This window comes from Muntiacus reevesi, chromosome 18 (genome assembly GCF_963930625.1).
Source record: "Muntiacus reevesi chromosome 18, mMunRee1.1, whole genome shotgun sequence".
In the NCBI taxonomy this organism is placed as follows: domain Eukaryota; kingdom Metazoa; phylum Chordata; class Mammalia; order Artiodactyla; family Cervidae; genus Muntiacus; species Muntiacus reevesi.
In genome coordinates, this window is record NC_089266.1 from 38,613,798 (window position 1) to 38,628,739 (window position 14,942).

The 14,942-nt window shown below is 40.4% G+C and overlaps 1 protein-coding gene across 4 annotated transcripts in view; it reads left to right on the forward strand.

Moving 5' to 3' along the window:
• Positions 1-14,942, forward strand: part of SMG6 (SMG6 nonsense mediated mRNA decay factor) — a 196,455-nt gene that overhangs the window by 13,252 nt on the left and 168,261 nt on the right. For all 4 annotated transcript variants that reach the window (XM_065908908.1, XM_065908909.1, XM_065908910.1 and 1 more), the window contains exons 7-8: positions 2,153-2,263; positions 2,635-2,847. In XM_065908908.1, coding sequence (XP_065764980.1) covers positions 2,153-2,263; positions 2,635-2,847 — 324 coding nt within the window. The remainder of the gene's footprint in view (positions 1-2,152; positions 2,264-2,634; positions 2,848-14,942) is intronic.

The window sequence follows — 14,942 nt, forward strand, 5'->3', positions numbered from 1 at the left end:
CATCATTTGTTGAGATTATTCTTTCCCCATTAAATAGTCTTAGTACTCTTAAAAGTCAGTTGATGTATGATCAGTTTATTTCTGGACTCTCAATTCTCTCTCTTGTGCAAGTACTGTGTTGTTTTAATTACTGTAGTTTTGTGGTGAGTTTTTAGATTGGGGTATGTGAGTCTTCCAACTTTGTTCTTTTTCAACATTGTTTTGATTGGGGTTTTTTGGAACACCATATGAATTTTAGGATCAGCTTTTTCTTTTCTGCCAAAAGAGGCACTGTAATTTTGTTAAGGATTGCATTGTATCTTTAGAGTGCTTTGAGGTCTGTTTACATCCTTACCATACTAAATATTTTGTTGCAAAAACACAGGATGTTTTCCATTTATTTAGGTCTTCTTTGATTTCTTTCAGAAATGTTTTGTCATTTTCAGTTTAAAAGTTTTGCATTTCCTTGGTTAAATTTATTCCTAAGGTATAAATAAGGTATGTTGTTATTTTTGATGCTATTATGAATTATTTCCTAATGTCTTTTTCAGATTGTTCACTACTAATATATATAAATACAACTAATTTTTGAATATTAATCTTGTGTCTTCCCTCAGTGGTTTGTTGCCACACTAATTAAATTGCTGTGTGTTTTTTTTTATGAACCTCTGACCTAAGTTAGTACTCTTTGAGTTCTTTTCCTCTGTCCCTCTTTTTCTTTCTCTGTCTTAACCCAATTAATTGTCTTTTTAACATCACTTTCTCAACTTTTCTATAGCTTTTCCTTCAGTGGATCCCAAGTATTTGCTGAGAATATGCTGTGCAGTGTTTTGTTTGCTAGGTAATTTGATATGGTTTCTGTCCTGAAAAAAAAAAAATTGAGAAGACAAGTGTATACAGACAATGATACAAATTGCACTTGATAGGATATGATGCAATTGATTGTTGGAGACATCATTTTCTATGGCACTAAGAAAGAAAAATGTGAACTCAAGTAAGATGATGATAGATATTGATTGTGAGTTGTATCTTGATTTCAGAGATGTTAAAATATGAAAAAAATCATTGTGGGACTGATCAATTACTGTAAAATCAAGGGAGTGGCATAATTAGAATAACATTAAAGATAGCTTCCATTTAACTAACTGAAACCATGTACCAGATATTCCGTTAAATTATAATTATGTGAATTTTATTCTTTTCAGGAGCCATATATGTTGGTGAATATCTTCATTTTACAGATAAGGAAATTGTTCTAGGTTGACTTTCTTAGGCGTATACCTAATCGGTGGCAGGGCCAAATTCACACTCATGCAGTTGAGCTTAGAATGTGTATCTTTAACCATGTTAGATGATTTCAAGGACTTTTAAAGAGTAAGTAGGTGCTGGGGAGAGAAGGAAATGTAGTAGTCTAGGTACATTTCAAGGCAGGAAAAGGTAAAGACATATATGATAGAAAGAAAGTATTTTGATTTTCTTTCCTTCTAACCCTCTCCCTTTGATTTCCTTATTAATTGGTTATAAAATTGGACTTGAAGTATTTAATTGCTGAATGCATTGAGTAATAGTTTCCTTTTCTCAGTAGAGTCAGTACGTTGTAGTGAAAACATGAACTTAGGAGCCAGGGAGGCCTTGGTTCAAATACTAGCTTATCAGAGATTTGGCTTTGAGACTTTATTGGCCAAGTTATATAATAATCTTCCTGAGCTCCTGTCTCCTTATCATTAAAATGGGAATAATAATGTCTACGGGGCAGTTTCCTTGGGTTTGGAAATACTCTTTCTGAAGTGCTCATCATTTGCCTCATAGTTACGCTTATTCTGTGATATTGCCATTGTTTATAATTTATATATAATGATAATTAGTACATGCTGACAGTTTTCTTTCTCTAAAGAGAAAATGTAATTGTTTTCGTATTTTGTGAGGCTCTTTATTCTTTTTCCCCACTGCTGAGTGTGTGGCTTTAAGAGTAGCTCTACATGTTAGACATAGTCCTGGATGAGAAGAGAGCTCTGTTGTCATCACCATGACTTCTCCTGTGGGCAGCTTTCTCATTTTCTTGTTGGAATTCCTCATAGCTTGGGAGGGATGGTAGGGTTTCCGGGGTCGGCTGACTCAGGCTGGAGTCTGGAAAAGAACTGGTTGACTCAGTGTCTCTGACCTCTCTCTGCAGAGGAGGAAACTGGATGCTGTCTATTATTATATGCGCAGTTTAGCGGCCAGCAACCCTATCCTGACTGCCAAGGAGAGTCTCATGAGCTTGTTTGAAGAGACCAAACGGAAGGTGAGTAGGGATGCAGGCAAAATCATTTCTTCCTAGAAGAATGCATTTCTGTTACTGTCTCTGTGTCCTTCAGGAAATGACTAATAGTGTCCTCAAGGGGTGCCATGGGTCTGTGCTCTAGAGTCAGTCTCTGTGCAGAACCAAACTCATCTTTAGGAGAGCACTTCAGGGCCCTTGGGTGTTCCACAGCATCTGGTTTACAGAATAAGTAACTTTTATGAGACAGAACAGATGATACTCTGTACTTCGGAACTATGGCTAAGTCTTTACTTTTTACAGTTCTTAGCAAACAAGCTTAGGTGAGATGAGCACTTCTCTTTATTGGCTGAATACCAGGAGAGTCTGAGCTTACATGTTTGTATGTCATACAGGCGGAACAGATGGAAAAGAAGCAACACGAAGAATTGGAGCTGAGCCCTGACCAGTGGCGGAAAGGGAAGAAATCCACTTTCCGGCATGTAGGAGATGACACCACCCGCCTGGAGATCTGGATTCATCCATCCCATCCCCGGTCCTCCCAGGGCACCGAGTCTGGGAAAGATTCTGAGCAGGAGAATGGGCTGGGCAGCCTGAGCCCCAGCGATGTAAGTTCCTGAGAGCGATGTCGTGAGCATGACTAGCTGAGTAGGCGTGAGAACCTGGTACGTGCCGCCATGGAGCACTGCACAGACATTTCCCATTCATCTCAGGGAATCAGACCACTTGAGGCTCCCTGATGTTCTCTTACATGTTCTCCATCTACATTTCCTTTATCTTTACTGTGCGCTTCCCTCTCTCACCACTGTGTGGCACTATAGAATTTAGTAAAAGTTTTTCTAGCTGAAGATGAATTTAGGATTAAAAGTTTTTTGCTGCCCTGGGTTCGTAGACATCAATATGATGTTTTAGGATTCTGGGTGGGATTTTTGAAATTAGGGAGAGGGCACAGTAGTTGGAAAATTGTGAATGGCGGGTTTATTGTGCCCTGAGAGCAAAATTTGTACGGTGGATGGCGAGATGAGCTCATACCAGGTCTTGAAAGGTCATACAATAAGTAGTTTGACCTTTTACCCAGAAAGTCATAGGGAGCCATTGAGTGCTTTAAATGGAGAAATGTCAGGTGTGCATTTCAGAACTAGAACTCTGGATGTTGTGTGGAAAGTTTGGAGAAGAGTAAGACTAGGAATAAGGAGAGTAGGAGGGTGCAACAGTAATCCAAGTGAGATGTGAGAAGGAACTGAACCAGGAAATGCCTCTGGAGATGGGGAAAGCGAACAGAGTATATTAATGAGGTTGAATCCAAAGGACTTGATTGGGCATGGGAGCTGAGGGAAGTAGCACTAAGGTTTCTGACTTGAGAACTGGGTAAACTGGTCCGTTCCCTGAGATAGAGAATAAAGGTGGAATTGGTTTTAGGAAAAATATGATGAGTTTAGTTTTGGACATGTTGGAATTTCTGTAGGACATTGACGTGCAGATACTTAGAGACTAGCAAATATCTGAAACTTGAGAGTGATCTAGGCCAGAGGTGAAGATACTTGAAGGCATCCTCTTATAGATGATACTGAAGTCATGAGAGAGAGTTGATTCAGCTACTTGAGGAACGGACATAATGATAAATAGGTTGAAGACCTATGAAAGAAAGGAGATAGATGGCAGGGAAATGTCCTTGCAAATGATGAGAAAGGAGTAGGATCCAGAGCACAGGTGAGGGGAATAGCTGAAAAAAAAGATGAGAGATCCCTCTTTCTTGTGCTTGAGGGAAAAGAGGAATGGATAATTGGGGGTGCAGGTAAGATCATGAGTATTGTAGGAGGGAGGTGAAGGATGGCCTTTTCATGTTGTCTGTTTCGTCTTTGAAGTTGGAGGCTTGTTTGTCTGCTAAGAATGAGTCAAAAAAAAAAAAAGAATGAGTCAAAGGTGGCAGGATAGGAGGACTCATCCTTCAGGGTTTAATTTAAAATTCCCATTTATCTTCCTCTGTCTTTAGTCTTCAACTCTTTTCTGGATGACTTGTGAAGGAGTCATTGCTTATAAATGAAACTACCAACTTCCTGTGTGCCATGGTACGCATGGGGCCCCAGGACATCAGGGTGCTTCAGAGGGGTTGCTACTGTAGCAGAATCCCTCACTGCTACCTCTTCTAGTTTGGATGTTACCACCTCAGACCGGAAGTCTACTTGAATAGGAGACAGATTGTTCTATGGGATTAACTCCACTATGTGTCTTTAAAATGAAGGCAACAATGACAATTTGAGAAAGTATTTTATGGCATTTTTTAGGGAGTATCCCTCATTAAAGTTATAATTAGTGTTTTATAGATCTCTGTCTTCCATTAGGTGTTTTATTTATTCTTTTAAGTAATATGTTTGTAAGTTCATATTTTTATTCTTTTTTAATTAAATTATTATTTTTCTAATTGTAGTATAGTTGACACAATGCCATACTTGTTTCTGGTGTACAGCAGAGTGATTCAGTTCAGTTATACGTTTTTACATATATGCTTTCTCATATTCTTTTCCATTATGGTTTCTTACAGGATATTGAATATAGTTCCCTGTGTTATACAGTTGGACCTTGTTACTTGTCTATTCTATGACCATTTGAATTTGCTACTTCTAAACTCTCCATCCATCCCTCCCTTACCCCCTTCCTCCCTTGGCAACCACAGCTCTGTTCTCTATGTCTGTGAGTTTGTTTCTATTTCATAATTAAGTTCATTTGTGTCACATTTTAAATTCCACATGTGAATGGTATCATGTGTTACTTGTCTTTCTCTTCCTGACTCACCTCACTTAGTATGATAAGTTCTGGGTCCATCCATGTTGCTGCAGTGGCATGATTTCATTCCTTTTTATGGCTGAGTACTATTCTCTCGCACACACACACACCGTCACATCTTCTTTATCCATTCATCTGTCAGCAGACTTTCAGGTTGTCTCCATGTCCTGGCTGTTGTAAACAGGGCTGCTGCGAACGTTCGGGTGCATCTGTCTTTTCAATGAAATTAGAGTTTGTCTGGATGTGTGCCCGAGAACGGGATTGCTGAATCATATGGCATGTATTTTTATTCTACGTGCATCTAGGAGAAGGCATTTTCAGCTACACATTGGAGCCATTACATTTTATTATATGTAGTACCTTTTAAATTATGCAAATAATATATTGATGTATTTTTAGTAAAAACTTCAAATAATTACATATATATACAGAGTAAAATGTGGTAATTTGTTTTCTGAACTATTGGTGAAGCTCTTTGTATGTTTTCAGCCTCTGCGTTATCCTGGAGTAATCATTTCCCTTAATTTCTTTTAAAGTTACCTCTTTGGGTTTGGGCTCTCAGTTCTATACCAACAGCACTGGAGAAAGAGCCTGCAGTTTCATAGCTCTCTGTTTGTCCAGCTAGGAAACCACGCTGCCTTTTTTGCCTGTTTTCTCAGGCCCAGGTCATCTTTCCATATCGTTTCTTTCCTACAGCGGGCCCCAAGAACTCAGTTCGCTCTCTCTGTTCCCTGGAACAGGAACGTACACTGGATGAGAAGTGAGAGTTTATTCACAGACATTTGAGTAATTAGGCTTTGGAGATGCAGAGATTAAAATAACCAAAGATGATTTCTAGCCTTAAGGAGCACTCTGTCATGTGGGGAAGATAGAAACATAAATATTTGATTATATTATAATGCGGTGTGCTGTGATAAAGGCAAGCATGAGACTCTATAGGAACAGGAATTAAGGCACCTAAGGGGCACAGTTAAGGAAGGCTAGACTGAGGAGGCAGTTTGCAGCTGAAGGATGATGTCAGGGCATTTCTACTCTTGAGGCATGAAGGCTTAGGGAGCTGCAAGTCATTCAGTGTGGCTGGAGGGTAGAATGTGAGCAGTGCTCTCGCTGGAGATGTGAGTCATCCTTTACCCCTTTTTCAGTTAATACCAAGGGTTGTTTACTCTACCTACTAAGCATAATTTTAATCCATCTACTTTTCTCTATTTCTCCTACCACTATCCTAGTCTAAGCTATCATTCATCATGTCAGTAATCCACAGATTATTGAAAGAAGTTCTTAATGGTCTTCCCACATTTATTCCTGGTCCTCCTTAGGCCTTTCTTTTTAGATTGCAACCCATATGAACTTCCAGGTACACATTTCTGATCATGCCACTTCCCTCTTTGACAGTCTTCAGTTGTTTCTCTTTGCTCTTAGAATCAGGTCCAAAATCCTTAAAATAGTTTACTGGGCCCTGCAAGATTGGTCTCTGCTACTTCTAACCTTATTTTATACCTCTCCACTGCCCCCGCCCACCACTTTGTTCTTGTTCTTTGGCTATCCTGGCTTCTTCCTTGAAGAGCCCAACCTCTTCTCTGGCCCTTGGCTATGACACATTCTCTTTGCCTGCAGTGCTGGTCTCTCTCAATCAGCACCACTCTGACTCATCCTTAAATTCTCAGAGTAAATATCACTTCCCTTTTCCAGGGAAGCTTTTTCCTGGTCCCTGAGCCTGGCTGCTTCCGCTTTGTGATGCCAGATTTCTAGTTAATTATTTATGCATTTTTGGCTCTGCTTGGTCTTCGTTGCTGTGCGGGCTGTTCTCTATTTGCCGCAGGTGGGGGCTGCTCTGTAGTTGCCGTGTGCAGGCTTCTCATTGAGCTGGCTGCTGCTGTGGAGCACGGGCTCTCGGGCGTGTGGGCGCAGTGATTGCGGCTCCCGTGCTCTAGAGCACAGGCTCAGTAGTTGTGGACCATGGCCTAAGTTGGCTCCTTGACCTGTGGGATCTTCCCGGACCAGGGATCGAACCCATGTTTCCTGCATTGGCAAGCAGCTGCTTTACCGCCGAGCCACCAGGGAAGCCCTAATTAAGTAATTTTAGATGCAGTTTTTCTCTTGTTGGTTGAAGTCTCTGTTGTTAGATTCAAGCCTCTGTGAGAGTGGGGTCCATATTTGGTTGCTCATTGCCTTATCCCCAGTGCCTGCCTATAGAAGATTCTAAATAAATCTTAGTTGAGCAGACAAAGGAGGGGAGGAAAAGTGAGAGATGAAACTGTAGAATTAGGAAGGGCCAGGTTCTTCATAAATATTGAGGAGTTTGAGTATCTAATATTAAGAACTTTAAGCAGGGGAATCACATAATCAGATTATATAATTCTCTTTTCAACACTTTTAATGTTGAAACAGATTTGTTTTTCTTTTTTTTAATTTGTTCTTTGTTAATTTTTTTCTCTGGTTTTTAAAGAATTTTTTTTTTTTAATTGCAGAGATAACACCAATTCACTGTATCTAAGTCAAAAACAAAATTTAAAATGAGAGTCACTTGTTTTCTTGCCTTCAGAGACACCACTATTAACTGTTTGGAAGTTCTTTCAGACATTTTTCTAAAATTTTACAGGTGTGTGTGTATGTATACACACATGCCTGCAGACACATGAAATGTATTTTTAAGCAAAAATGGGTTTATACTATTTATACCAACATACAGGTTGCTCTTCTGAATTATCCACTGGGCATACAGTCACTTCTGCTATAAGGTAACACATGCGTTCCTAAAAATCACTGTGCTGTGCACAATTGCACAATAAAAACCACAGAGCTGATGGGGAAAATGGGGTTAGGAGAATAGCACTCAAAAACTTCCTCGGTGACATAGTTAAAAAAAAAGATAAGAACCTAGTAAAACAGTTTGTTGTGTTTTCTACACGTTCATTGGTTAAGAAGTATGTAAATACTATCTTGAAAAAGACATAAAGTTTACTTGTAGAAGTGGGTTTTGGAAGGATTGCCGCTTGCGAGTTATTGTGAAGTGATGGAAGGAGAGTTGCTTGAAATTGGACCTGTAGGTAGAACACCAGATGGGCTTAGGCGTGGCTCAAAATGTAAGCTCACGTGGTGAACTTCTGTAGCTGGTGAATGTTTGGGGTGTGTGTCTGTGTTTTGTGTGTTCCTGTGCAGCTCCATTCAGCTGGGTGGAGTCTTCTGTGTTTACCTGTTGTTTCTCCTGAACAAAATAAAAGTTTGTGTTAGGCTCACATTGTTCCCTATATATTGATCATGATGGAACAGATTTGTGTCTTCAAAACAAGGGTTACAGCAGAACTGTGTTTCCACTTGCCCAAGAATATCTTTTCTTAGTACGTCCTTGTATGGCTGTATGATACTATGTTATAAATGTGTATGCCATGTATTTATCTGTGTAATTTAAATATTCGCTTGTGTTTTACTTGCTTATTCACTTCAGTTGTCCTTTTTGAGTGATTAGCCTTGACAGAAGTTGCTCCTTTGACAACTCCTGGAGCGTTTCTAGCGCAGACTACTACAGTTGCTACAATTCAGATCCATGAATAAGAAATGGACAATTTGGCTTCAGGTGGTTGTTAGTAATGATAGTCAGCTCCAAACTAATTTGTTCTCTCTCTGCCAAGCGTGAGCTTTGACTTTCTTTCTGAGTGGCTGCAGGAGGTTAGCTTGTGGGTTGTTGGTTATCAGCCTTGAGATGTGGTTTGGGTTAAACATGCAACCTGGGGAGGGACTGCCAGCCCCAGCTGTAAGTGGCATCCTCTGAAACTATTGCGCCTCACATTTAAACTGTGTCCCTGCCAGCTAGGCCACTCCCAGTTCAGTGTCACTAGGGTTCCAAGCATTCTTTATTTACTGACTGTGCCTTCTGCTGGTTTTCAGCTCCCTTTGGAAATCAGGAAAAGTGTCCTGTTTAGCAAATGGGTTGTTACTGAGCATGAAGTTAATCTAAGGATATAAAATCATGGCATCAGAAATAGTGTTCACACTGAAAGGTGAGAGTCTCTGATGGAAATGCTGAGGATTTTCTGAGACCTGATTGCTCTGTTATCAACATCTCGAATGCAGTGTAGCATGTGTCCATCTGCTGGTGAAGAATGAGCAGATGATAATGAAAGCCGTTTGTTAGATGTTTGTCTCTTAGACTTAAGTGAGTTCTGTTGTGGCATGATTTGGTTTGCTGTGCTCAGCATTTTCCTCAACCCATTGTGATTGTTGTATGTACAACACCCTCGGTGCTATATGTAGAAATATGTCTTCAGACAAGTTAAATGTCATTGTATATTTGGCCAAGCTCTCACCAGACCTTCTCTTTGGCTCCTCTGAATATTTTTGGAGGGTCAGACTAGACTGAATTTCAGTAGCTACTAATACTTGTCATTAGGCCTTTCCTTATTTGAATCTCATTATTTCACCCACCAAATGATATTGTTTGCCTTGGTCTTTTTCCTTTTGCTCCTCATCCTTCTGTCACATTCCATTATTTTATTTCTTTGCACAGTATCTTTTTTCTTTTCTTTCAGGATTTATTCAGATCTGGAATTTAATGCAGTTACCCCTGAATTTTTAGAGCAAAAGACTATATTCTGGGTCCAGTGCTTAACCAGACTGGTTAACCTGTCCTGTTGTGCCAGTTTTGTGCTAAGATCATAAAGATAAGTGCAACATTGTTATTTCCTCAAAGTGTTTAGAGTCTAGTGCATGGGTCAGCTAGCTTTTTTTTTTTTATAAAAGGCCAGATAGTAAATGTTTTAGATTTTGCAGGCCATATGGTCTCTGTTATTACTCAGTTTTGCTGTTTTGGTGCCAAGGTAGTCACAGACAAACTGTAAATGAATGAGCATGACTGTGTTGCAGTAAAACTATTTACAGAGACAGGTGGCAGGCTAGCTTTGGCCTGCAGTCTAGTTTGCCAGCCTCCGGGTGAGTGGGAGGAATGGCTCCATAAAGAGAATGTTTCCGTCAACAGTTGATTACTGTTGTTTGTGGTAGTTATGTTTTGTAAAGTCAACATAGACACTGAATGAGCAGGTACTGAATGCTCTTAAGGGAAATTCAGGGTTAGGTTCCTATGAGCCTCTGGTTACTGATTAGTACACATGTATGTTTCTGTTTAAAGACACCTTATTTAATATATTGTTGATTCACTAACATTGAACTCATGACCAACAGTACCAGTCATGCCCAAACAAACTCGTCTAGCACATGTATTTTCTCCTTAAGGCACATCACAGCCTTCTTGTGTTTAGGAACATTAGCATTTCAGCACTGTGCTGGGGGACCTTTTTAATCAGTGCATAAAAATGTGGAAAATGTGGCACTAAATAGGCCCCAGAAAGGACACTTGTTTTAAGTGTGAGAGAATCACCTTGCTCAGTCTCAGCTGGGAATGTGCTTATCAGGCGACTCAAGTTTTTTTGCTGCTCTGTGCATGTTCACAGATGACTGTGAAAGCACCGTGAGTGTTGATTTCGGTGCTACTAATAAGTTTTAGTGAGTCGGTGAATTCACAAATACAAAATCCACAGGTATGAGGACCACCTCTCATGGTGTCGTGAGGGAGTATGTCTTGGGTGCCACCGAAGCACAGAGAAGGGCATAGTCCAGTCCAAGTGGAGGCATGGGTTGTGGTGGGGAGAAAGGAAGGGCCAATTCAGAAGGATTCTAGGAAAAGTTAACTAAGGAGAGTGAAAGAGAATGTTCCGAGTAGGTGGAACAGCCTGAGCAGAGACAGGGGCCATGGACACAGCAGAGGGTTTGCAGGGTATCTGAATCTGTGATAATTTGGAGGAGGATGTGAGAAAACTGGAGTGGTAGAAAGACTGAACCTTCCACAAGAACCACTTTCTGGTTTGGTGCTGTAGGTATACATGGGTGTGGAGGTCAAGAGGCTGGTCTCATAACATGCTTCTGGATTTTGGAAATAACATTTTGTTTCTGGAATTTCTCATTGTTTCCTTGTCATGTCTGTACTGGTAATTCAACAAAAGCAGTACCATTCCATTCATTAAGTTTGGTAGGGTGAAAGTTGACTGAATTTTTTGCCCCATAGTTTGCTGATTAAAAGGACTACTCTTTTAGATTGTGCTTTAGGCATTCCTAATGAACATGGAGAAGGTACTAGAATCTCTTGTGTCTTGGTGGTTGGGGGAAATTGCTAATGGCTTCAGTTAGAAGGGCAAAGTTTTTTTCATACTTATATTTTTATTGCTTTTAAAAGTTCACAAAGCTAACACATGTTTATTGTAAAAAGTTTGAACATGCTGATAAACACTATGTTTTATCACCTAGACATAACTATTATTAACGTTTTAGGGTGTGTTCTTCCTGGCATTTAGATCAGAAATGTCTCATGCTCATTATCCTGGAAAATCAAAAGAGAAAAATTCACACCTAATTTTTCACCTAGAGTCTGGTTGGGAAAGTGGTATTCTAATTTCTTAGGTCAACAGAGTTATCCATATCTTGGTCTTCATCAAAGTAGCACAATTAGAGTGACAACCATAATGTCCTCTCTCTTGTGCATAAAGAGAAACTTCTCAAGCCACATGAATAAGGAAGAGTTCAAGAAAGATTAGGCATCTAGGACTGATTATTGTTTTTGAAAGATTGAGTCTGAAAGGATACATTTCGTGGGGAAGGATCTTGAGTGAGGAATAAATTGGGCATAAAGGATTAAAGTGAGGCTCCCTGGGCTTAGGAAATTTATGACCTTGTTTGGAAAGCTGGATTCTTGTTGGGGAAATTTCTAGGCAGTTATGTTGGGGTTGGTTTCTAGGTGGGTGGGAATAGGGATTGGAAGATCTAGTAAAGGAGTTTTTAGATGTTTTAAAGACTTTTTTGAATGGGGTAATATAGTTTGTATGTCTGTATATAAAATATAAATTGTATACATATATAAGAGGGATTCCTGTGTGGCTCAGTGGTAAAGAATCCTCATGTCAATGCAAGAACCACAGGAGACACGAGTTCGATCCCTGGGTCAGGAAGATCCCTGGAGGAGGAAACGGCAAACCCACTCCAGTTTTCTTGCCTGGGAAATTCTATGGACAGAGGAACCTGGCAGACTACAGTCTGTGGGGTCGCAAAGAGTCAGACGCAACTGAGCAACTGAGCATGCAGATATTTATCAGGTAGATATGTGATCATCTGTTAGTGGTATGTCATACACACTGTTATTCATCTTTGCTTTTTTTTTTTTTTTTTAATATCACTATTGGACTTAGGAGTTAAGTCCATTCAATGAGTGATAGCCTGCAAGTCCATTATATCTCTTTGGGATTTGGCAGCTTGTTAGCTTTCATTAATTTAGTCCAGCATCTTACATGTCAGAGGCAGGACAGTGCAGAAGTTAACAGCTTGGGTTTTCAGAAGTCCTAAGTTCAAGTCCTAGCTTTATCAGTTACTAGCTGTGAGACTTTGGGCATGTTCTTTAATCTGACTGTGCTTCGGTTTCCTCGTTTGTAAGGGACTGATAACGATAGACTAAATGAGATAATGCACATAGAGAGCAATGAGTGGCATATTGTAACTTCTCATACAGTGGTAGTAGTTGTTCCTGACGTGGTTTTGTTATAATGCTCTTTTAAGCTGTTTGGTTTGATGTTGCATTTTTCAGTTTCTAACCAAAGTGTACCATGAGGCTTGATAATTCACAGACTGACAGTCCACTGTCTAAATGCAGACTGTCCATCTGATCTGAGGAGTTTTATTTAATTATGGAAAATTTCAAACACACACAGGAAAATCGCATAACGAGCCCTCATACCTGTCACCCGTATTTTCCACATTTGTTTCGGCTTCTTCTCCGCTCATTCCCTGCTGATGTATTTTAAAGCAAATTTAAGATATGACATCACTACATCCATACATATTCCACTTCCCTACATGCCTTTAAAAAAATTAACGAACGTTTTCTTAAGTATCAAAGGACCATTCCCATGCCTTTCCTTGGTGTCATTCAACATCTGATCTATAATTTAATTTCCCAATTTATCTATCAAATGTCTTCTTATAGTTGGTTTGTTCAAATCAAGATCTGTATTATGTTGTCTCCTAAGTCTCTCTTAGTCAAGACCAGTTCTGCATTCCCTTTTAAAAATTTTCTTCATGTCACTCACTGGTTAAAGAAGTAGGTCAGTTGTCCTGTGGCATTTTCACATTTTTGGATTTGTCTCTGTTTCCTTATGGTATCATCTAACCTCTTCCTCTATCCCCATATAACTCTAAATGAGAGTCAACACAAAAGCATGGTTTGATACTTTCAGCCTTTTTGGCAAGAGTACTTCACTGGTGGGACTGTGTGCCTCATTCTGTACTGTGTCAGGAGGTGTCTGATTAGTTCAATAACCACAGTTCAGGTACAAATAGATTTTGTTGGTTTTATTTTAAAATTAAAATGAGTTGCCAGCTAATTCTCAAAAAAAAAAAAAAAAAAAAAATCAAGATCTGGCAACAATTCTCCAGAGCTGAGCAGCCTACTCACCCTTAGTTTGTCGCTAGCCTGGTCCCTCTCCTGTGCTTACATGTTGCTTGCTTACACCACCCACCTTGCCTATGCAGGCATTTGATTTGTAATCCATGCTCCAGAAGGGCCACCAAGGTAAGATATTACAGTCCAGGTTTTTTAGGATGTGTTTAGGTTGTTTCTCAGAGATTCTGTTTAAAGTTGCCAGGCGCAGCCAGCCGGGCCTGACTTTGGGCGCAGAGAAAGGCCTTCGTCATTGGGCCATAGGTGTTTTGCTGGGGACGCTGTCACTGGCGCTGACCCATAACCCAGTTAGCAGTATGTCCTGCTGCCTGACTGGCTTACTGTTTGTCTGCTGCCCAGTAGTGAGCCTGGGGAGTCCAAAGGTATCACTTCTGTTTCCTAATGAAGTTTGTGCCTGTGGGAATTGAGGCCTACCTGCAGAGCTCTGGGACAGAGCTCTTTCCTCAGCATCCTGTTGCAGCCAAGCTTGGTGAAAAGTGAGAAGTTACACTGCCTAAGCGTGTGAACTGAAAAGCTTTAGGCTGGTTTTCGTAAAGTCTGAATGCCACCCACCAAACCAGATGGTTAGAATAAGCTTTTCTGATCTCAGGTAGTTTTCCCCTTGCCCAGGCCTTTTAGTAACTATCTGAAATTTCTGGCAGAGTGAGAACCTTGTTTGCCAAGGTTTCGGAATCATCTGCCTGGAATTTTATGTGCTGCCCCTGCCTGCACCTCCTGTGTCCATGTTTCCGTGGTGGTTTTTCCTTCAAGGCTCTGTGATAAGCTCTTTCAAGGCTCTGTGATAAGTTGATGATTTCCTTTCTGACTCTGAATACATGGCTCTGCCAGGCTGGAAGGTATATGAGGTATATGGTTTTTTTTCCTTGCCTTTAATCAAGAGTCCAGCAATGTGGAAAAAAAAAAAAAAAAGAGTCCAGCAATGTGAACATTGGCCAACAAAGGAGCACAGCTTCACTGTGGGAAACCCAGGCTAGGTGGCCTGTAGCACAGAGGTCTCATGTCCTCAACTTGTTTGATTTGCTTGAAGGCTTTTTTTTTTAAAGTATGCTGTGCAGGTGGCATTTTCTTCAGGCCCATCTTTTGTCTTGCTTTTCAGTGCCCCGTGCATAGCTGTGCACCCGAGCTGCTGCTCTTGCTGCCACCACTGCCACCACTGTGCAGAAGAAGGCTGTGATGTGTGGGTGGTACACATCTAACGCCTCCACATTCTCCTTACCCCCCGCCCCGCCCCGTCCATGAACACAGCTGTAGACGAGAGCATGGTTAGAAGGCAGGATGCCTTGCTTTGTCTTGGAGTGAGTTCCAGTTTCTAGTGTTGTATCATGATCCTTCAGGTTGGCACTTGTAACGCTAGTGCCAGTATGAAGTTCAAAATAGCTTTTGGCCTGATTTCCTCTGGGTAGTGTAAGCATTGATTTAATTTAC